We start from the raw sequence: 22,686 nt of genomic DNA, 5'->3' as shown, positions 1-22,686 counted from the left end.
CATATGTGTGTATGTTCTGTACATAAGGAGAGGGAGAGAATGATTTGCAGAAAAGGGGGTAGGTAGATGGAAAGGAGAGGGAGAGAGAACAATTATATGGATGTGTTAGAATGTATTATTTGTGGAATCCAGATGATGGCTGTAGAGAGCTTAGTACTGCCTTTGCAACTCTTCCTGTAAGTCTGAAATTGCATTAAAATATAAAGTTAAAAGAACTTAAGGTTCTAAATATTCATGAGAACAGAAACTGGAAGTTTCAGATTGCTGTGTAATGGTTATTTGGAAAAGGAACACAGTAGGGTTCTCTGTTTAAAATAATGGGGACAATGTTTCCAGTTGGCACTTTTTACTGCAAATGTTTAATTTTCAGGAACCGGTTATTACAGGTTAGTGAATGTATTTTTATTCTTTTAGCCTTAAGTTTTTAACAAAATCCTAGATTTGTTTTTCACAGGAAGGAAATCAAACCAAAGAAATCCCCATAGCTTGAACACACTTTTATTTCCTGTTACTGCCTTACTCTTCCAACTCACACATTTATAGGAATTTAATTATTCAAACACTTGTGCTTCTTCACCATGCCTTGTTTAAACCAGTGAGCTATAGGGGGTTATCTGTATACACCATAAGGAGAATATATTCCCAAACTATCTGCGAATTGTTGGTAGTGTTACCACCAGTCCATATTGCATATCTGTGACGTTAAAATTTTATTTTAGATGTAATATAAATCTGTAGCTTGATGTCCTCTGGCCCCCCACCTTACTGCCACACCGCTTTGAGATTTGTTAGCCGCATGGCTTCACCCCTGTTCACATACATGAATTCCCTCTCTACTCGATCTATGGAGATTTCCATTTGCACTTAAAGACCATTTTACACATAATTGTCAATCCTTGTGTTATGTGGTCATCCCCAATTGTGTGGCGTGCATAAGAAGGATTGTAGACATGCTCCCCCCAACTCCATCTGACAGAATACCTTACAATATTGAAGGAGCTACCTTGAGTAGAAGATACTGTTCCAAAAAAGCAAAGTTAGGACAAATGACTCAAAGTGGGACAAGATCCCATTCAAGGGATAAAGACATCTTTTAAGACATTCCCACAATTAAAAAGGCAGTCTTGAGCTTTTCAGGCAGATGCTAAATGAGCAAAGAAATTCCTGTTTAGAGGATTTAAACAACTACCAAGGTTCTTCAACTCTGATTCTAACAAATGGAAACACTATGCTTTGCTGATTCCCAATGAAGGCTTCCAGCTGAGGATCTAAGGCTGCAACACTGAAGAACAGAACAAACACAGCACTCAACAAGGAACAGGAGGCAATACACAAAATTTAAGTACAATAGGATTTCAAAAATGAGACCTTTCATTTAAGAATGCGTATGGCTCATACAAGGTAGGCTTCAGAGTAGCCTAAAAGCCTCCATAGTAGAAACTAAAAAGAGAAAAGTCTACCCTTTCTGTAAAGGACAATAGGAGAAACATCCTGGTTTCATGATCAAGAAACAAAGATCCCTTTAAAGATCATCCTGGAGGAGGAAGAAGGAATGCAAGATGGATTAGGAGAAAGAACCCCAGGAACGAAGAAGAAAAAAGTTGCCTTAGTAATTCAGATACAACATAATGACAACTTAGTCTAAGACACTGGATGGAGAAAAGGTAAGGAAAAGTCCTCAGAAAAATACCAAAGTAGAGAACACATGCTGGACTAGAATGAGATCATGGACTTCAAAGGATACAGCTGGGGGTGGAGACAGGATGAATGTGATTACCATAATCCACCTTACTTTACATTTATATGGTGGTTTTCAGTTTGTGAGATGTTTTTTCATTTTTTAAGGATTGAGACAGAGACAGAGAGAGAGACAGAGAGAGAGAGAGGGAGAGAGAGCACGCGCACACAAGTGGGGGAGGGGCAGAGAGAGAGAGGAAGAGAGAGAACCCCAAGCAGGCTCAGAGCTGTCAGTGTAGAGCCCAACATGGGGTTCAATCCCATGAACTGTGCGATCATAATCTAAGCCAAAACCAAGAGTCAGACACTTAACTGACTGAACCATCCAGGCGCCTCTGTGAGATTTTAAAAAATAATAATTCCAAGTTCTCAAGCCTGAAAGAATTAGCATAACATGGTAACATTACCTAGTGGCTAAAACCCAACATTACCTAGTGGCTAAAACCCAAAAGGCTGTATTCAGCTACATGAGAGGGGTAAATTTATATTTGTTTGCTAGTTTTGGAAACCACTGGCAACATTTCAAATTTAAAAATACCTACAAATGCAGTTTTAGGATAGTCACTAAGTAGTGTGCATATATACATATATAATAGACACTTACCATCTGTGTTTTGGATGACACATGGTTTTCTAAGATGGTTGTATAGGATTGGACTGTATCATTTACTTCAAGCCTAGAAAATAAGTATATATACTCTATATTCAACAGGTGACAAATAGTGAACATGTAACATTTTATGCAGCCAATGAAGCATGATAGAAGATAAAACAAGATACTATGTTAAGTCAAGTACTTCAGTTGAAAGTTTGTTCTTAAAAATAAGGTCAATTTTTGGCTTCCTCAACATGTATCCCAATAGCCACAAACCATATATCACAAAAGCCTATTTTAATACCTGTTGACTAGAATAGACTTTTTTGTTTACAAACTTTCATTTTGATGAAGTGACTGATTCCTATAACTTAGTATCTTCTGATTCCAATTTTAGATTGATAACTGCTTTTAAATTTTTTCTAATGTTTATTTTTTGAGAGAGAGGTGGGGGGAGGGGCAGAGAGAGGGAGACACCGAATCCAAAGCAGGCTCCAGGCTCCAAGCTGTCAGCACAGAGCCTGATGTGGGGCTCAAACTCACAAGCTGTAAGATCATGACCTGAGCCGAAGTCAGGCACTTAACTGACTGAGCCACCCAGGCACCCCTTGCTGACAACTAATTTTTAAATCGGATATAATTTCTGCCGTACTTACATTTTTGCATCTCTCATAGCTATGCCCATGGTGGGTGTAACTTTCCGTAGGCTCTGTAGCAAGGACAAGGCTGCTCCATAATTTCTCCTAGGATATAGCACTAGCCAATGATCTAGTGACTTCACATTGAGTAAAGGTCCACTTCTAGTTTCTTTTGACCAATCTGCAAATTGTGGATGGGAGTTGAACTGGAAGAGAATTCCAAGACAGACAGACAGACAGACATATATACATATATTTTTTTTTAATGAAGTTTTATGCATCATCGAAGAGCCTTTCCATCGTAAATCTGTGCTACTTCCTATTGAAACACTACAATTTTAAACTTCAGTCATAACTGAATGATATCTTTTTCCTTAAGATAGAGAGTAATACTGGAATTCCATCATGGGTCATTCTGGGCTGTTTTGGTTCTAGGTAGTTGACTCGTAAGGATGCATTTGGAAGGTAATTTTGCCATGAGCAATGTCCACAGTACTAATAAAGACAAAACACAGTTTACTGCATGCCAACCACGTTACATGCATTCTCATTGAACATCTGCTTACTGTCTCATAGAGAAAGGACAGGTAACCCAAGAAGAGAGAGTAGTCCCAGGTATTGACCTGAGTGAGTTCCTCTGTGTTATTATTCACCTGACCTCAAATAACTAAATGAGTAAGTGAAACATGGCCACTTTGAAATGGTCTTACCGCTCTGCTTCCTTGAAGAATTCTTACTTCTTTCATAATTCTTCCTGAGAAGGACACGAAGTTGGGGTCAAATTTCAAATCCCAAAGTTGGAGTTCCCTTTGTGCACTCTTATTTCTGAAAGTTAAAATTTCTAAAAATCAATCCAAACGAAATAAGCAAAGGCAATGATCCACTTATAAAATTCTCCTCTAATCTAAAGATGTCTTCTATTGTCCTCTGTGCTGACATGGTACAAAGAAGGTCCCTGGTACCCTGAAATCATGATGTCTTCGCTCTCACATTTGCACAGGGTCTTAGGATCTTTCTATATCATTCTCCCCCTCCAGACTTCCCCTAACTTTGCATTGACAGAAAAAAATAGAGTTGTTTCCCCCAAGATATCATTTTCGTCCCAACTGTCACATTTTAGTTGGAGAATCTGAGATGCCAGGGGTTCTACGCAGTCTCCGCTTCAGGACACACACACACACACACACACACACACACACACACACACACAGAGAAATAACACTTACTTTTGTACAATATTCATGAATCTTCGTAATTCATGCTGCCTTTTTTCTGGATCCAACCTTGTATGCATAGCCAAGTCTCTCATCACTCTGTAGTCTTTACGCATCTCATCTGTTAGACCTTTACAAAAAAAAGTTTAGAAAAGATATAGCTAAAGAAGCAAGAATAGATTTACATGAGAGAAGCCTGGACCACTGTACCTGCAAGAGGAAGAACCAGCAGAGAGAATGCAGCTCTGGGCCATACGGAGTATTATGAAAAGCCGGTACTTCTACATCCTAACACCTGGGGCTTAAAAGGGGTGGACTTCTCTGAAGACTGCATAAATCTGTAGTACCTGTCAGGTAGCATAGCTCAGGAACCAGCATTATAGGCTCATGGGGTGTGTCCTGTTGGCTCTTTTTCCATTTGCCTTTGCTGACCAAAAGTGGCTGAGTTAGGTCAGTAACCACTAGACCATGTTGCTGCTCAACAGAAACAAGAAAGAACACTGGTGTAACTATCAGTGAAGCCTCAGCAAAGTCACATAAATATGTACAGAAGTGCATTTTGGGGTCACCAACAGAGGCCTGGGGGTGTGCTGGTGATACGGTTTCCTCAAGTTTAAGAATGCATTAAAGATATTCTTAATATTCTCTTAGTTAGACGTCCCACAGATGGCCTCTTTTTTTCTCTCTATCAACACACGTAGCCAAGGAGAGAGGGATTCTTACAGACATTATATTGGGGGTCATTGTACCATCCTTTCACTACATATATGTAAACATATGACAGTCTCTTAGGATCTGTATTTCTCACTACAGCACTGTCTTAAAGATTCCTCAAACATACTTGAGAACTTTCAAGAGGATTCCCAAACGAAGGGGTGGACAACAAACCCAGTCAACTTTTTAGAGTTGCAATTCCACATCTATTCCCAACATGCCTCCTGCATCATTTCCCCTAAACTCTCAGTCCCTGCTTCCAGGAGGAAGAGATATTTGCCAAGACATCCTACCCCTGGGCTGCAATTTCCATGCCACAAACTGCTTTTACTCTCTAACACACAGCAATGGTTCTATGAAGAACCATAGATCCTTCCATGCCGATCAGCAAGGTCCTCATCAGTAAGAAGTTAGCCACATGAATTCTGGTGTTATCTGCCTGCTAAACATCCTGAGAACTCCAAAGGAGTTCCTACCTGAGACAAAACTTCACACATCCAGTGTTCATGGCTCTTTTTCTCTTAAGCTGAACTATTGCTTTTAATTCTTATGATCTCATTGCAGACTATATATGTTTTTTTTCACCCTTACAGTGGTCTTTAGTTATTTGAAAGACAGCTGGGATTCACCCCCACTTTCCTAGTTCTAGAGTCTTAAGGTCCAAGCTTGTGCAAGTATCTACATGTGTGTAGAATCATGGCATCGTTTTAGGGCCTCATCTATCAAAACCTTTGGACGAGCTATTCTTCCTGTCAAAAACTTTGGGAAACACGCCTCTTATTTCCCATAGCTGCCATGCAACATCCTAGAAGGATCTCCTCCTCCAACATCAACTTCTGCACCTAAACAGGAGTTCTGTGGTCCTTCTTTGCAGCATTATGAAATCTTTTTTGAAGGCCAGGATTGTACTTTCCTTCTAAGGGCTCATCGATGGATTCCAGGATTTTTCTAGATCTCATGACAACAGGACAACTAAATTGCCATCTGTCATTAGACTGAGTTCCCACCAGGGCATCCCAAGACGACTCAAATCGTTTCGAATATTTCAGCCCATCTGTTTTTTTTTTTTTTCTCAATTAAACCTGCTGAAACCACAGTCTTATGTTTCTTTTACATCCAAGACTCCTGCCTATCAACTCGTGCCAAGAAGGTAGTTTGTCTTCATGTGACAAATCCTCTAATTATTCCCAAACCCACTGCTCTGTGATGCCAGCATGTGTGAATTTACTACAACCTATATATATTTGAACTTCTATGTGCTAGTCGTGGTGTAAGACAGAAGAGGTATTTACAAGGAGCAAAACCAACATTGTCCTGCCCTGGTGGAACTCTGTCTACAGAGAGGGGAGAGATTTGTAAAATAACCACTCAAATACAGAATTCCAAATTGGGATAGATGCTATGAAATGCAAGAGCACAACAGAACAGGGGGACCCCACAGAGGCCTGAGGTTTCAGGTTGGTGTGGGGGTGGGGTGGATGTACTCTGGATACCCAGCATGGCTCTTCTCAATCAATGACATTTAAGGTCAAATTTGGAGAATGGACAAGCAAATATCAGCCTGGTATCTCCATCTACCACCTCCATCAGAGCCTAAGTCAACCCCAAAATCCCTAATCTCCTCACACCGACTCCCCCGTTGTAGTAAATAACTCTGGCATCCACTCACTTCCTACCTCTCCCACCCTAATTCCGGTCACCATTATCATTGACCTAAAGTGACTTAGCCACCTACTGACTGATGACTCTTCCTCCCTTTTTACCCACATACAGCCCATTCCTTGTAATTAGACACATATCTGTAAAATAAAATATATCACTTTATCCATCTGTATAACACCTCACAATATCTGATTTGTCTCCGTGGACAGAACTTTATACAATGTGGCCCCCACTTCATCCTCTGATTTCATATCCTACAACCCAAGGATGTCCTCCCCGCAACCATGTGCACTTCTTCACAGAATAATCTAGCCTTGTTTGGGATCTGGATACATCTTGCCCATCTGGAAAGTGGGGCCTTTTCTCTTCTCCCTCATTTGCACACAGCTTGCTCCTTTCAGACATTCACATACCAGCTTCTCAGAGCTTTCCATGACTTCCCACTCTGAACCACCAGACACTGTCCATAATACCTCTCAATTTTAATTATCTGGATATATCCCTCATAATCCTTAGAATAGTCTTCTTGTCTGTCTCTCTTCCTGCCATAAGGATGCAAGTTCCTTAAGAACAGACAACTCAGTGGTCTTACCAATGTATACCCAAGATGTGTAATGGGCACTCATTAAGTGCTTTTTTGGATTGAATGAACAAGAACTAAGTATGAAGCACAAGTGAGGATAATGTAATAGCACCATCCCCTTGAAGGGATGCCAGAGGGCTGTATAGCCTTGGTGGTTCCAAGTAGCCATGGTTTGGATTCCAGTATAAAAATACAAGCCGTTTTTTAAAAAATATTTATAAGTTCTTTCCATTTGCTACAGATATCTGTAATTCCTTTCTCTCATCTGCCAAAGCTATAAGACTAATCTCGTCAACTACTGTATCTTTGTGCACCAAGCTAAGTTTACTTATGTCTTTGTGAACAAAGATTGAGGAATCCATGAGTTCTGAGATTCAGCACACAGCTGACATCCTTCCAGATGGTAATTAGTCATTTGTTTCTTCTTTTCAAACCAAATTCTATAGGGCTCAAACTTCTATATAAGGAAAGTGTTCATATATGAAGTCTTGCCATATTCTATTTTCTACCCAATGATCCATCAACATGTTTCAAACTACCATAGCCTCTTCTTAGGCCCACATTAGAGGCCATATTGGAGCCATTCTAATCATGTGACATTACCCTCTATATGAGGCACTCGAATGCATGGATAATAGATCTGTCAAGTTACAATACCTCTAAGGAGAAATTTTATAATAGATTATTATATATGTTATAGGTTAAAAGAGTATGTTATATTATTATAATCTAACATATAAGACTCTATATTGCACATTTTTATGAGACATATTTGACTACATAATAAGAAAAAAACTGAGATTTAAATACATGGAAAGACAGGAGATTTCCTACCTCCTTGTAGTAGTCTACAAAGGTGATTTCCTCACCACCTGATTTCTTAAACGTACTTCTGGGAGTCTCCTCCCAATTAATAGCATCCACTCGATAGGTTCTATTGTTATACCTGTGGAATGGTCACAACGTATAGTATTATTCCTAACATATTTATGGCATGGGATCATGTAAGAAGTGAGAAGCTTTAAATCCTACAAGAAATTTCAGGATATATCCACTTTAGTAAATTCATATGAGATATAATTCACCTATGTAAGGGTACAATCCAATGGTTTTAGTATATTCACAGAGTTGTAAATCCTATACATTTGCCTACCCACCCTATTTCACATGAATTGAATGATACAGTATGTGACCTTTCCTGACAGCCTTCTTCCACTTAGTGTACTATTTTTCAAGGTTTGTCTATGCCGTAGCATGTATTGGTGTTTCATTCCTTTTTGTTGCCAAATGACACACTATTTTATGGATATACATTTTTATTTTTCCATTTATCAGTTGGTGAACATTTGAGTTATTAACACCTTTGAGCTATTATGAATAATGAGGTTATGGGCATTCATGTATCAATTCTGGTAGACATAGGTTTTCATTTCTCTTGGGTATAAAACTAGGAATAGATTTCTGGCTCATATGGTGACATTATATTTAGCATATTGAGAAAGGACCATCCTGTTTTCCAAAGAGACCACACCATTTTTACTTCTACCAGCAGTATGTGACGGTTGGTTCCAACTTTTTCACATCGTTGCCAACACTTAATCTCTGCCTTTTCAAATTAAGCCATCATAGTATGAACAGGTATTTGCTTGTGGTTTGACTTTGCATTTCCCTGATGGCCAATAATATTGAGTTTCTTTTCATGTGATTATTGGCCATTTGTATATTTTCTTTGGAGGCCTGTCTATTCAGATCCTTTGCCCATTTTTTGAAAGTTGGGTTGAAAAAATAAATAAAAGTTAGGTTCTCTTTTAATTATTGACTTGTAAACATTTCTTACATATGGAGATGCAAGTTATTTAGGAGATATGTGATTTCAAATGTTCTCTCATTCTGTCCCTTTTCTTTTTCTTTTTTTTTTTTTACTTTAAAAAGTTTTTAATTTGGTGAAGTCCAATTTATATTTTCCTTCTGTCATCCCTTCTCTGTTGGCATTTTATTTTATAAGGTTTTGCCTAACTCAAAGTCAAGAAAATTTACTCCTAGATTTTCTTCTAGGAATTTTATAGTTTTAACTCTTACATTTAGGTCTATTTTGAGTTAATTTTGGGGATAAATTGGAGTTAATTTTGTATCTTCTGTGAGGAAGGGCCAGGTAGATATCCAGTGGTCCCAGCAATATTTGAGGAAAAAAGTATTCCTTCCCCAAGAAAGCGGTCTTGACACTTGTTGAAAAAAGATCATGGACTATAAATGTGAGGGTTAACTCCAGGATTCTCAATTCTATTCCATTGATTTTTAGGTCTATCTTCATACCAGTATCCCACTGTCCTGATTCCTAGAGCTTTGCAGTAAATTTTGAAATTGGGAAGCAAGAATAAAGTTGAGGACTCCTAAGATGAGTCCTCATCTTCACCCTCTTCAGCTTAAAATGTCTGGTCTAGAGGAAGATTAAAAGTAAAACACTTCCATCAAGCGGAAATTTGCTAATGGATTATAATTAAGCCCTGATTTTTAAAAATAGTTAGACACAAAGCAAGAGAAAAGAAATTTGGAAGGAGCATATTCTGTTACATGTGAGAGAGGGTTCAGAGCAGGTGACTGGATCAACATCAGGAATCACAAGAACAGCAAAATCTACAACTGAAACTTATCTTTTTCTTATGCTGTATAGCCAGATGAGAAAAGCATGGATGGATTCTCACCATTTCCATGCTATTTCTGCTTCTGACCTTTAATGTTTAGTGATTCGAAAACTATAGGACCATCTCTTATGGGGGGAAAAAGTTCTCAAAGTGATTGGATAGGTTTTTAAAAAGCAGACTTACAGGACACCTGGGTGTCACAGTTGGTTAAGTGTCCGACTTCAGCTCAGGTCATGATCTCATGGTTCGTGGGTTCAAGCCCCACATCAGGCTCTGTGCTGACAGTGCAGAGCCTGGAATCTGCTTCGGATTCTGTCTGTCTGTCTGTCTGTCTCTCTCTCTCTCTCTCTTTCTGCCCCTCCCCCACACTCTTTCTCTCTCTCAAAAAAAAAAAAACAACAAACATTAAAAAATTAATTTAAAAAAAACACTTACTTTGTAAAAACAATTGATCCAACTAATTCTTTAGAGATTTCCTTAGCATCTTTCCTTTGGGATTTGTTATCAACATGCATTATTAGATCATAAGCAGTTTGCATTCGGAGCAGTTTATGGTTCACATCAGCACAGAGGGTAATGCTGGTTTCATACTCAAGAATAGAAGTACTATATCCAGGCCAGATTACCAGCCTGCAAACAGAATACATTAGATGTAAGGGTCAAAATCCAAGCTCTGAACAAAGAAGCAAGTGTCCCAGGGTTGGAACGTGGGGTCTAAAACTGGTGCTTAGGAGTCAAGCAGTTTCAATTTCCTATTTTTAGTAAGAATTGATCTTTTGAAGGACCTTTCCAATAGAGATTTACCTGATGTGCTAGTTAGAACTCTTACACCCTCTTTGTTAAACCATATTGTTGGGGCGCCTGGGTGGCGCAGTCGGCTAAGCGTCCGACTTCAGCCAGGTCACGATCTCGCGGTCCGTGAGTTTGAGCCCCGCGTCAGGCTCTGGGCTGATGGCTCAGAGCCTGGAGCCTGTTTCCGATTCTGTGTCTCCCTCTCTCTCTGCCCCTCCCCCGTTCATGCTCTGTCTCTCTCTGTCCCAAAAATAAATAAACGTTGAAAAAAAAAATTTAAAAAAAAAACAAAAAAAAACCAAAAAAAAAACCATATTGTTATCACCCACAGGCTCACACACCTATATCCACACACGTACATACGTATGTGAGAATATATAGGATATAGGTGTATAAGTTATAAACATATACACAATATATACATACATACATGTAGCTATAATTACTATGATTGAAAGTATTTAAGAGAAATTTATTATCCAAATTTTAGAAGATTTAGACTTCTTATGAGGTGTTTATATAACTACCAAATACCTCAAGGTTTATGCTTATCACTCTAGGATTGTAAGAGTGAATCTTTTCACTTCGATTCAAATTTACATTAAAATCTAACTTAATCGTTCATGGCCAGTGGGTACCACTGAAAAGACCATAACTTATAAATCCTACTGCTTCAAATGAGAGTAACTTTCTCAAATGCTTCTATGGTCAGGTCTGTAGAATGTGAAACTTTCCACTGTGTACTTATGATTGAGGAACTCCGTGGCCTCATTCTCGTTGTAATAGTTGCGACCAACTTGCTTCAAATCCATCATCTTCAAAATCCTAGAAATTGGAAGAATGGATTTCGTTGAAACCACAGTGAATATTATTAAGCATTTACTAACAAACACGGAGATACATTGGGGGAAAGAAATCTACAAGTGACTTTGTTTTACAAACAATTAACAGGAAGTGCCTGATACAACACGTAAATGACATTGTAAGGTAGATATTAAAGCCCCTTGAACCTCCATTTTCCCCTCCTTTACATAATCTACAACAAAAGGTCATGGGAAGGTCATCAGAAGGTCCTTCATCCCCAGAAATGAACTGAAACCTCTTTTGCAGACTATGTGCCTCCAATTTTCATTTTCACTATTTGTGCATCACCATAAGTGTAGAACACCAAACAAATGTAGGGGTGCCTGCTTGGCTGAGTCGGTTAAGCACCAGACTTCGGCTCAGGGCATGATCTTGCATTGAGGGCTCAAGCCCTGCACTGGGCTCTGTGCTGACAGCTCAGAGCCTGGATCCTGCTTCGGATTCTGTGTCTCTCTCTCTGCCCTTCCCCCCTTGTGCTCTATCTCTCTTACAAAAATAAACAAACACTTGGAAAAGAAAACAAATGCACATTTACTCCAGGGAGAAAGAGGCATCGCTGTGCACAGTTGACATCTGCCCCTCCCTAGACAGGGAGCAGGCATGTGATGTGGGGTAGGCAGGAAGAACAATGTCAACAATAAGCCACAGAACTCAAACAAAACTCAAATCTAGGTGAGGTTCAAGTGCTGATTCATCTCAAAGATCGCTTGCCCTCCCAGAACATGAGGAGACATCGAGAACACAAATTCTAGGACCAAACACCTATGTGCAGTGCCACTGACACACTAACATGCAACCAAATCTCAAGGAAACGAAATCTTACAAACACACTTTCTAAAGAGAATGTTGTAATAACGTAAGCAGTCCAGTGAGGTGGGTTTGAGTTCACTGCAGAATTCAACGGTGACCTTCACAATCTTTTGGCCCCATCGGCTGACCAGTTCTGTTTTCTGAGGTAAAGAAAAAACAAAAAGGTCTGGTGCTCCTTCCAAGGAGAGTATGCTCATTACTAGACCACAAATCAACAGGTCACTTGGGTGTCCAGCAGGAGCAATCTTAACCCCCAGAGGCACATTCAGGTAGAAAATAGGATTTAGGAGTCCCAAATGGGGGTCAGAATTAAATATTTACAATGATTTTTTTTTAAACTTAAACAAGCTCCTGTAAATTATGCACTTGGTAAATAAATATAGAAGTTTATTGAAGTGGGGTGTCTGGGTGGCTCAGTCGGTTAAATGTCTGACTTGAGCTCAGGTCATGATCTCACAATTTGTGGGCTCTAGCCCTATATTGGGCTTTGTGCTGACAACTCAGAGCCTGGAGCCAGCTTCAGATTCTGTGTCTCCCTCTCTCTCTGCCCCTCCCCTGCTCACACTCTGCCTGTCTCTGCCTGTCTCTCCCTCCCTCTCTCTCTCTCTCTCAAAAATAAACGTTTGAAAAAAAATTTTTTAAGTTTATTGAAGAGGGTCACCTGGGTGGCTCAAGCAGTTAAGCCTCTGACTTTTCATTTCAGCTCAGGTTATGATCTCATGGTTCAGGGGTTTGAGCCCCACTTCAGGCTCTGTGCTGTGTCAAACCTGCTTGAGATTCTTTCTCTCTGCCCCTCCCCCAATTGCTCACTCTCAAAAATATTAAATTAAGGAAAAGAAATGGAATATTAAGTCCTTCCAGTTCTGTGTGTGTGTGTGTGTGTGCGTGTGCGTGCATATGTGATGTTTTGGAACAAGAAATACAAACTTATTCAATACTTCATCAGCATTTGAGCCCTATTTGCCATTGAAAAGGTAAAAAATATATATTTTGGTCCTAAGTTCATTTTAACCACCAAAATGAGGCATGAGGGAACATCAGTGATAGCCAAACATGGCATGTGGGTTTTGTTACAAATCCTATGGGCAAGAGATCTTCGCGAGGTCTCCATGAACCATTGTATAAAAATGGTATATTTGCTATAATACAGGGAGAATGTGAGAGAAAGAAAGAACAAAGGTCAAGAAAATGTCCACTAACAGGAGTGCCTACATGGCTCAGTTGGTTAAGTGCCCAACTCTTGACTTCGGCTCAGGTCATGATCTCGTGGTTTGTGGGTTCAAGCCCTGTGGCTCTGCACAGTCAGTGCAGAGCCTGCTTGGGATTCTCTCTCCCTTGCTCTCTGCTCCTCCCCTACATGTGCTTTCTCTCTCTCAAAATAAGTGAATAAACTTAAAGAAAAAGAAAATATCCCATAACATTACTTCACCTGCTTTTGTAGTTTATGAGGCAGTAATAAAGAGTTCCCATCAAATATGTGACACTCTCCAATTACATGTTTATGCTGGCAAAGCAAATCTGTACGAACTTTTCCATCTTCAATCTCTGGCATGTAATCAATGTTATACTTATACGTGAGGAGTTCAGGGCGAGAGGTCACTCGGAAATGGTTGGTGAATAGCTTTACCACTCTACCTTGCGTTCCTGAAAAAACCAAGCCACATGTCAATAATGAAACAAGTTGACAATGTAGACACCACGATCTTGAGAGCTTAAGTTAGGTCAAACAAAGACATGAACAAGTAACGAACATTTACACACACCCGATGCCCAGAATATGTACCAGCCTTTTAAAGGAATCCTCACACAAACATACATTTAGAGTTAAAATAGAAGATTAAAATATTAAATTAACAACAACAAGAGATCAAAAGAAAACCTCTTGTAACACAAAGCTTCCAAAAGGGGAGAGCGAGTGGGGAGCCACTGTTTGTAATAGTGTTTAGCATAAAAAAAAAAAAAGGCTCAGCACAACCAAAGAACTGGGTCATTTGATTTTAGTTGCTATAAAAGGAAAAGAAAACTGGAGAGTACATCCAGGTCCCAAAATAGGTCTCTATTTCTGCAAAGGTGGAGGTTATTACAACATGAGAAGGTGGGAAGGTACCTCCACTCACAGTGATGGGGTGAAGCTCTAAGACTCTCAAACACAAATGAACCTCAGAACAAGATCAACACGAACAATTCCATAACACTAGGTTGTTAAAGGCCAGCATACCTGTTGTGGAGTCTTTCACATGTTCCAAGTACTGTCGGGTATTCACCACCTGGTCTTGAAAAATGGCTCCAAGACCCCTTTTCCCCTTCAGTGACAATGCCTGCAATCCAGCCCCCAGCTGAAGTTCCTCTGCACAGAAACAAATGCAAAAACCATGAATTTTATGTGATAAAAAAACAAATGGAAACGTAAACAAAGGACAATGTTAAGTACAACTTAAGTTGAGGTTGTTGGAGGTAGAAAACAGGGTTGTCAAAGGATCCAAACAACAGTAGTTCAGTAATGATCACCAGAAAAGGTGAATGTTACCCAGAAGCCTTTCCCAACAAGACCCCATTCCATGTCAGCGGCTACCCTAGCACCACATTCATTGCTGCTATGGTGTTTGCCTCCTTTCATCCGGTATTTGCTCAGAGTGCAAGCTTCTTCAAATCAGAAACTTTGTCCTTTCTCTAACTTCTTTATAGGCTAATCACCTGATACCAGAGTGCCCTCTAGTGGGCATCATAAAATGCTGACTAAATAAACAGCCCTTTCAAAAAAAAAAAAAAATGCATGAGAAGTGTTCGAGTGACCTCAGTGGATGAAGCTGAGGACTCTTGGTTTCAGCGCAGGTCATTATTTCACAGTTCCTGAATTTGAGCCCTGCATCAGAGCTCTGTGCTGACAGCATGGAGTCTGCTTGGGATTCTCTCTCTGCTCCTCCCCTGCTCTGGCTCTCTCCCTCTCTCTACATAAACTAAAAAAAAAATTGTTTATCAAAAGCCAGTTTCATGATTTTTTTTAAAAAAACAACTAACCGATTTTTTTTAACAGCAACTGGGAAAGGCTCTCATGTTATTTTTATCACATTGTAATATTCATCTAACTATTTTAAGGGTCAATATTGGGAGCACAGTGCAAGACAATCTTTCACATATTATGAAAGAAACCTCCATAAATGGGTAATACAGTCCATGCCTTGGGTTGCACAAACTGGTTTTCTTCAAAATGTTACTTCTGGAAGCTATTATCCCCAGCTTATGATGCTCTTATAAAAACACAGTCTGAATTTCCATAATAAAAAAACTTATTTCATTTTACACATAAGTTTTTAAATGATTTTTATCAAACTCAACTAATTCCTGACACACCCAGCAATCAAATTTATCATATTCAAACTTCAGTGAAAGAAAACAGCAAGCATCATTCATTAGTACTTGCTACATACAGTATAGTTTACATAAAATATTAGTAACCCCTGAGATGTGACAGGTGATAAAAATAGGTGTCTTAATATTGTATAGTCATGTTTATAACTTCATCTTATGGGGTCTGGAATTTGTCTCAGTTTATTATAAAAGTATTTACAACAGAGGATACAAAAGCAGAGGCAACAGGAGCAAAAATAGACAAGTGGGAATTCAAACTAAATACTTTCTGTACAGCAAATGAATCAATCAACAGAATGAAAGGCAACTTATGGAATGGGAGAAAGTATTTGCAAACCATGTATCTGATAAGGGGTTAATTTAAAATACATTAAGGAACTTCTGCTACTCAATAGCCAAATACCTAATAATCTAATTTTTTTTTAATGGGGAAAGGACCTGAATCGGCATCTCTCCAAAGAGGACATATAAATGGCAAACAGATATATGAAAAGATGCTCAAGGTCATTCATCAGAGAAATGCAAATCAAAACCACAATGAGCTATCACTTTCCATCCGTAAGTATGGCTATTATATTACACACACACACAAAGCACACGTGCACACACACAAAGCATGCATGCACACAAAGCATGCATGCACACAAAGCATGCATGCACACAAAGTATGCATGCACACAAAGTATGCATGCACACACGAAGAACCCCCCCCCCCCAAAAAAAGACAGCAAGTGTTAGTGAAGATGTCAAAAAACCTGAACCCTCTTAGAATACAAAATGATATAGCTGCTATGGAAAACAGTATGGAGATTCCCCAAACACTTAAAGGTAGAACCACCAATCCAGCAATCCCACTTCTGGAGGATTCTTTCAAAGGATTGAAATTAGAATCTTAAAGAGCCATGTTTGCTGCAGCCCTTGTTAAAACTAGCCAAGCCCTGGAAACAACCTGAATGCCCATCAACGACTGAATGGATAAAGTTAATACAGTATATACACATAGTGGAATATGATTCAGCCTTAAAAAGGAAATCCTGCAATAGGAGGCATGATCTTGAGGACATCATGCTAAGTGAAATAAGCCAGTCCTTGAAGGACAGATCCTGCATAATTCCACTGGTAGGAGACATCTAAAATAGTCAAAGTCACAGAAGCAGAGAGTAGAACGGTGCAATTCGGTGAGGGGAATGAGGAGTTGCTACTCAACAGGTGGAAAATTTCCCTTATGCAAGTTCTAGATAGCTGCCATGTAACATTGTGCCTCTAGTTCACAGTACTGTATTGTACACTTAAAAATATGTTATAGGGTAGATCTCATGTTAACTATTCTCACCATAATTAGTAAGAATTTAAAACTTAAATAGCAGCAAATCAGAGAATCAGATTTGAGGTGTAATTATATGAGCCAAATCCTTGGCAATCAGTATTAGGCTGCATGCACACCTGTATAATGATAACCTTTCACCTATGAAAATAATAAAATGCAGGTAAATGCTGAGATGCCCAATGAGCTGCCCAAGCATTCCATACAGTGGTTTACAGTAAGGTTTCTAGAGTTCTTAATTAACATGGAGTTATTGCATACACATGCACTGTCTAAATCTGAAAAGCAATTCTTTTGAACAATTGGCTAGTCTGATTGATAATAGTCTCCATTTCTTTTCCCTAAACCTTAAAATAGAAGGGGACTAAAACATTGACAGATAATTCATTGCAGAAATGAGAAATAGTTGCAAGCTGTACACTCTTTGCATCCTGCCAAAACATACTGAGGTTCTCTGCCTAGAGTTTTATGGCTGTGGTACACCCTCATGTATTAAACACCTCCCCCGCCCATATCCCTCTCTTTCCCTCTTTTTACTTGGAGGCTGAGGTGTTCTTCTTGGTCTTCTTCGTCGTGCAGGCTTGACCACTGGACTTTCCAGTGGCTGGAGGCCAGGCTGAATTTGACCAGTTTGCTGGGTCTGTATGTTTTAGGAGATAGAAATAAAGAGTGATAGTAACGGTGTTTGTTCATCATCCCTAAATGGCTTGCCTGCCAGGTGCCAGGCACTGCCAGGGCATGAAGCATGTTCCCTTGTAAAGGCTCACATGCCAGTGACAGAAAATAAAAGTCATGATTTCTCTAGGTTAGTGTGTTAATTGCTAAGGAATTGAAGAAATGTAGAACCAAGCAAAGTACAGAAAACTGGGTATTACCGGAAGGTGGGATGTGAGGGGGCTGGTTGAATTCATGGGGGACAAAGACCCTCAGTGAGAAGTTGCCAATGAATCAAAGACTGGAAAGAGGAGAGTGAGTTACAAGGTTATACGAGCCATAGGTAGAGGAAAGAGCAAATTTTCTACTGTAGAAACGTTTAAGAAAGAACAAGGTGGCCGATGTGACTGCTGCAAGGTGAGCACGAGGTAGAGAAGCTTAGGTCAGAGAGGTGGTGAGAGAGAGGCCATTTTTTTCAATGTTTATTTTCTTTTTTTTTTTAAATTTTTTTTTCAACATTTATTTATTTTTGGGACAGAGAGAGACAGAGCATGAATGGGGGAGGGGCAGAGAGAGAGGGAGACACAGAATCGGAAACAGGCTCCAGGCTCTGAGCCATCAGTCCAGAGCCTGACGCGGGGCTCGAACTCACGGACCGCAAGATCGTGACCTGGCTGAAGTCGGACGCTTAACCGACTGCGCCACCCAGGCGCCCCATTCAATGTTTATTTTCAAGAGAGGGAGGGAGGGAGAGAACAAGCAGGGGAGGGTGAGAGAGAGAGAGAGAGAGAGAGAGAGAGAGAGAGAGAGAGGAAGACAGAAGATCCAAAGCGGGCTCTGCACGGTCACACTTGGGGCTCAAACCTACAAACCATGAGATCATGACTTGAGCTGAAGTTGGGGCTTAATGGAATGAGCCACAGGTGCACCCCAGGAGGGAAGCCATCTCAGATGTGCCTCTGACTGAGAAAATGGGAACCTTTACAGGATGTCAGGCAGAGGAACTGCATGGACCGATTTATATGGTTCTGTGTGCTGGGAAACAGGCAGAAGGAAAGACCAGGGTGGAAGCAAGAAGACCAGTTTGGAGACCACTCGCCACATGCAGCAAGGGATGCTGGTGGCTTGGACCAGAGGGTAGTAACAGAGGTAGTGACACATTGTCAGATGCCAGATATTTTTTGGAAAATTGGGAGACGACAGTGTTTCCTGGATGTTGGTGTGCAGGAAGAGTTTGGGGTCGAGAGAGGAATCTAGGGCATATTTGCATATGAGAAAACGCGTGAGAAGGAAGCAGTAGCTGAGGAAGATAAAGCATCTTTTGCACCAAAGAGAGTGAACAGGCTGTTGTGCTCACCGCTGTGGCGGCTCCCGGCGGCGGCGGAGGCGCGGCGGCTCCCGGCGGCGGCGGAGGCGCGGCGGCTCCCGGCGGCGGCGGAGGCGCGGCGGCTCCCGGCGGCGGCGGAGGCGCGGCGGCTCCCGGCGGCGGCGGAGGCGCGGCGGCTCCCTGCGGCGGCGGCGGAGGCGCGGCGGCTCCCTGCGGCGGCGGCGGAGGCGCGGCGGCTCCCGGCGGCGGGGCTGGTTGAGAGGGCGCCCGACCTCGCGCGCGGCCTCGGGCTCGGGTCCTGGCCCGACCTGACATTACTGTCCTGAAGGGGACAGACCCTGGAAGGGGACACAGTTATGTTAGACTTCTCTAGATAGTTGTCTGGTCACCTTCTACAAACCAGGACTTTGAAGAAGGCATCAGGTTGCTAACTACACGTGTTTTCCAATCACACCAAAAAGACTGCTAACTGCCAACTTGTCAGAGAAGGATCCTGTGGTAAAAGGGAACCTGGTAAAATATTCTTAGAGACGTGCAGAAATTTATTGACTGGGATTCTTTTCCCCCACACCAAGTGACAGGTCACTGTGGGTTACCCTGCTTGCTTGTAGGAGTCCAGTGCGCACGGAGTTCACACCTACCGCCTATCCCCCTGGCGCACACAAACACACACACACACACCACACCCCAAACCCACAGGCACACACACCCAGGGCTACCGCCACCCGAATGGGTCACCCTTCCCTGACTCTGCTGACACAATTCACCTTCGTTCCTTCCTCCTGAAGTATTAGTCTGATCTGTGGGGTGTTAGTTGCTTTCTTTCATGCCCTGTAGCCTAAGGTTCCTCTTTCAGCCCCGCAGCGCCTGAGCGCTGACATCCGTGGGGTCAGAGGGGCAAAACTCCTCTCTGCAAAGGTCAGCCTTTCCCGGGACTGGCCCTGTACCTCGCCTTGGCCACCGAAGGGCAGTAGGTCTAGCTTGGCCTCCTTGCCGGACGCTCCCACAGTCAGCAAGGCCTGACCAGCCCCCACCCTCATTTCTATTTCAACCCTGCTGGCCCAGCCCCTTCAGGCACCGCCTCCATCCGGGCCCAAATGAGGCCTACCTAGTAGTGCACCTGGCGGTTTCAAAGGTGCTCTGAGTCTCAGGGGGATGGGCGTGGGTGGTTCTGCCCGCTCTCCTGCCTCACCCTACCTCCCCCACCAAACATCCCCCGATTAACCTGCCAGGTGACTTCACCAAATGAGGTGCACATGGAGCTCCAGAAACTTAGGCCCTTACCACTTAATATTTTAACCAGTTCCCCACGGCTCCCAATAAAACTACATTGTAACCACTGTGACTATCCTTGGATCCAAATCTAGGCTCCTCCATCATCTCTCCTTGGCCTAGATCCCTACAAGTGGGTTTGCAGTGATTTGTAAGCTTTTAAGTATTGGGGTAATTAAAAAAAATTTTTGTTGTTGTTGAATCAGGCTTTTTTGTCCATTGCTTCCAAGTTTCTGTCATTCTTTGACTTCGCCACTTAAAATTGTTTTTTTAATTCACTAATTCTTTAATTTTTGTAATTGCATTGTCTTGCATTTAAATCCTTGATGCACACACTGGATACCCATTTCATTGTTTAACTTTTTAATTTTAATTCCAGTTAGCATAACAGCATTCAATTAGTTTCCACTGGACAGTCATTTTAATTCAGAGAGAGTTATCTGACACCATTTCTAAAATAATCCTAACCTTGCCCCTGCTTTGAAGTCGCATCATAATTCTGCAGAAACCTGTGTGTTCCTTTGGCTCTAATTCCAAACTCAGTTCTGCTTTGTCTGGTGTACCAGTAACATGATGTTTTGTTCCTTGACCTTGAAAGTATTCTAAAGACTAGAAAAGGCTAAATTGGCTAAGCACTTGAAAATCCCTGGCTGTTCCTTCAAATGAGTTTTTGAGTCAGTGCATTAAGTTCCAGAATATAATAAATGCTGTTGCCTGGTGACTCTGAGGTTGGATTGAATTTAGACATCGATTTAGTTCTTCTGAATTGCAGAGTCTTCACTAAGGTTTTCCTGGAAAATCCTTGTGCTCATAAGTGATTCCAAGGAAGATGTTTGGGGGTATCCAGGTTGATGTATAGAGAGCACCCTAGAAATTGGCTCAGGTGCCCTCTGAGGGGGCATGTGTACCCCCCATGGTGGGGGCCATGTGTACTGAGTGTTCTGGTTTCAGATTCTGGTTTGTCTGGTGGAGGGTAACCTGAGAGAGGGTGTAGGGAGAAGAAGAGGAGAAAACTCTGGAACAGCAAATTGGATGAGACTCCCAGACATCACTTATGGACTTGGTGTCCTGCCCTGAGTCCAGCCCAGTCCTTGGGTATAGCAGGTTCTTAGTATTAAGCACACCTGAGATGCATCCTTCAGTAAGGAGCTGCCTCTTCATGGCACTTGGGACTCTTCCCAGTAAGTCTTCTCTCATGCCTTTCAGAAAAGTTGTACCATTTTCTGCCCACTGGCATTAACAGGTCATACATTGAATTTGTTCCTGAGCTCCATAGAGTCTACATCACTACTTATGACTGGTCTTTCACCAACAGAATAGAAGGGCCTCAAGGGAAGGATCTGTTCTTTCTCTGCTCTTTCTCCAATAGAGATAACAGTACCTGACCAAGACTAGGCACTCAATTCATATATTAAGAGAGAATCGATGGATGCATGAATGATTACATTTAATGATGAATCCCTGGGAAATTTGACTGACTTATAACTCTTTTTTTCTTTAAAGTTTATTTATTTTTGACAGAGAGAGAGAGACAGACAGAGCATGAGTGGGGGAGGGGCAGAGAGAGGGAGACACAGAATCTGAAGCAGATTCCAGGCTCCAAGCTGTCAGCACAGAGCCTAATGCAGGGCTCGAACTCACGGACCGCGAGATCATGACCTGAGCCGAAGTCGGATGCTCGACTGACTGAGCCACCCAGGCGTCCCTGACTTATAACTCTTATAAACAACCCCAAATGCCACAGAGTTGATCTGATTATCATTACCTTCCTGATGACATGCAGGAATCTGCCAGTGTTCTTTCTGGACAAAAAAAAAAAAAAAGGAAAGGAGGGCAGTGGGAGAGAAGGTGGTATTTAAGTTGGAAAACTGGGGATACACAGGCAAAAAGCGGTAGATAACTAAATGCAATTTGGATATACAGTTTGTACATATACTGGATCTACACACACATTCTTGCTTATATTTATGTATATATGTATTTATTTACACCTGAAATGAGAAGACACAATCACACACCAAAATAAACCTAATGGAAGAGGCTGACAAAATGGAAGGTGAAAAAACTAAGGTGGTTCTTTAAGAAATCAAGATAGCAGCTAAGCGGCTAAACCACCAAGAAGCCTAATGAAGACAAAAAGAAAGCGCCGAGAATCTTTGCAAAGATAATGAAGAAATGATCACAGAGAGGGAAAGGATGAGGAGAGGAATAATTAGCAGGCCTCTGCAAAGTAATGGAGAAACCTGGGTCAGAGGGATGGTTGTCTATACCACCTTGCATAAAATCACATCAATTGCTGCCTCTCTGCTTCCTTCATGTTTCCCTCCCACACCTTGTTCCCACGCCTCTGCTTCCAGGAGATAGATCACATGCCACACGTTCCTACCCAAGTAAATAACCACGAAAGAACACACATCCATTTCTGGAGGTGATGAATATGTTTAGTACCTTCGTTACAGTGATGGTATTACAGGGGAGTGCATAGGAGA

At 41.3% G+C, this 22,686-nt stretch overlaps 1 protein-coding gene across 1 annotated transcript in view; it reads right to left on the bottom strand.

Moving 5' to 3' along the window:
- PIWIL3 (piwi like RNA-mediated gene silencing 3) overlaps window positions 1-19,868 on the bottom strand; it is a 29,866-nt gene extending 9,998 nt beyond the window's left edge. The window contains exons 1-12 of the mRNA XM_086683347.1: window positions 18,956-19,868; window positions 14,470-14,665; window positions 13,681-13,895; window positions 12,273-12,391; window positions 11,322-11,402; window positions 10,221-10,415; window positions 7,978-8,089; window positions 4,532-4,658; window positions 4,197-4,314; window positions 3,681-3,795; window positions 2,989-3,176; window positions 2,342-2,414 (exon numbers count right to left, since the gene is read on the bottom strand). Coding sequence (XP_086539473.1) covers window positions 2,342-2,414; window positions 2,989-3,176; window positions 3,681-3,795; window positions 4,197-4,314; window positions 4,532-4,658; window positions 7,978-8,089; window positions 10,221-10,415; window positions 11,322-11,402; window positions 12,273-12,391; window positions 13,681-13,895; window positions 14,470-14,665; window positions 18,956-19,240 — 1,824 coding nt within the window. The 5' untranslated portion in view covers window positions 19,241-19,868. The remainder of the gene's footprint in view (window positions 1-2,341; window positions 2,415-2,988; window positions 3,177-3,680; window positions 3,796-4,196; window positions 4,315-4,531; window positions 4,659-7,977; window positions 8,090-10,220; window positions 10,416-11,321; window positions 11,403-12,272; window positions 12,392-13,680; window positions 13,896-14,469; window positions 14,666-18,955) is intronic.
- Window positions 19,869-22,686: the final 2,818 nt, after the last annotated feature.

Source organism: Puma concolor, chromosome D3, assembly GCF_028749965.1.
Source record: "Puma concolor isolate L17-30 chromosome D3, mPumCon1.1.hap2, whole genome shotgun sequence".
In the NCBI taxonomy this organism is placed as follows: Eukaryota; Metazoa; Chordata; class Mammalia; order Carnivora; family Felidae; genus Puma; species Puma concolor.
This window is presented reverse-complemented; position numbering and strand designations above follow the sequence as displayed.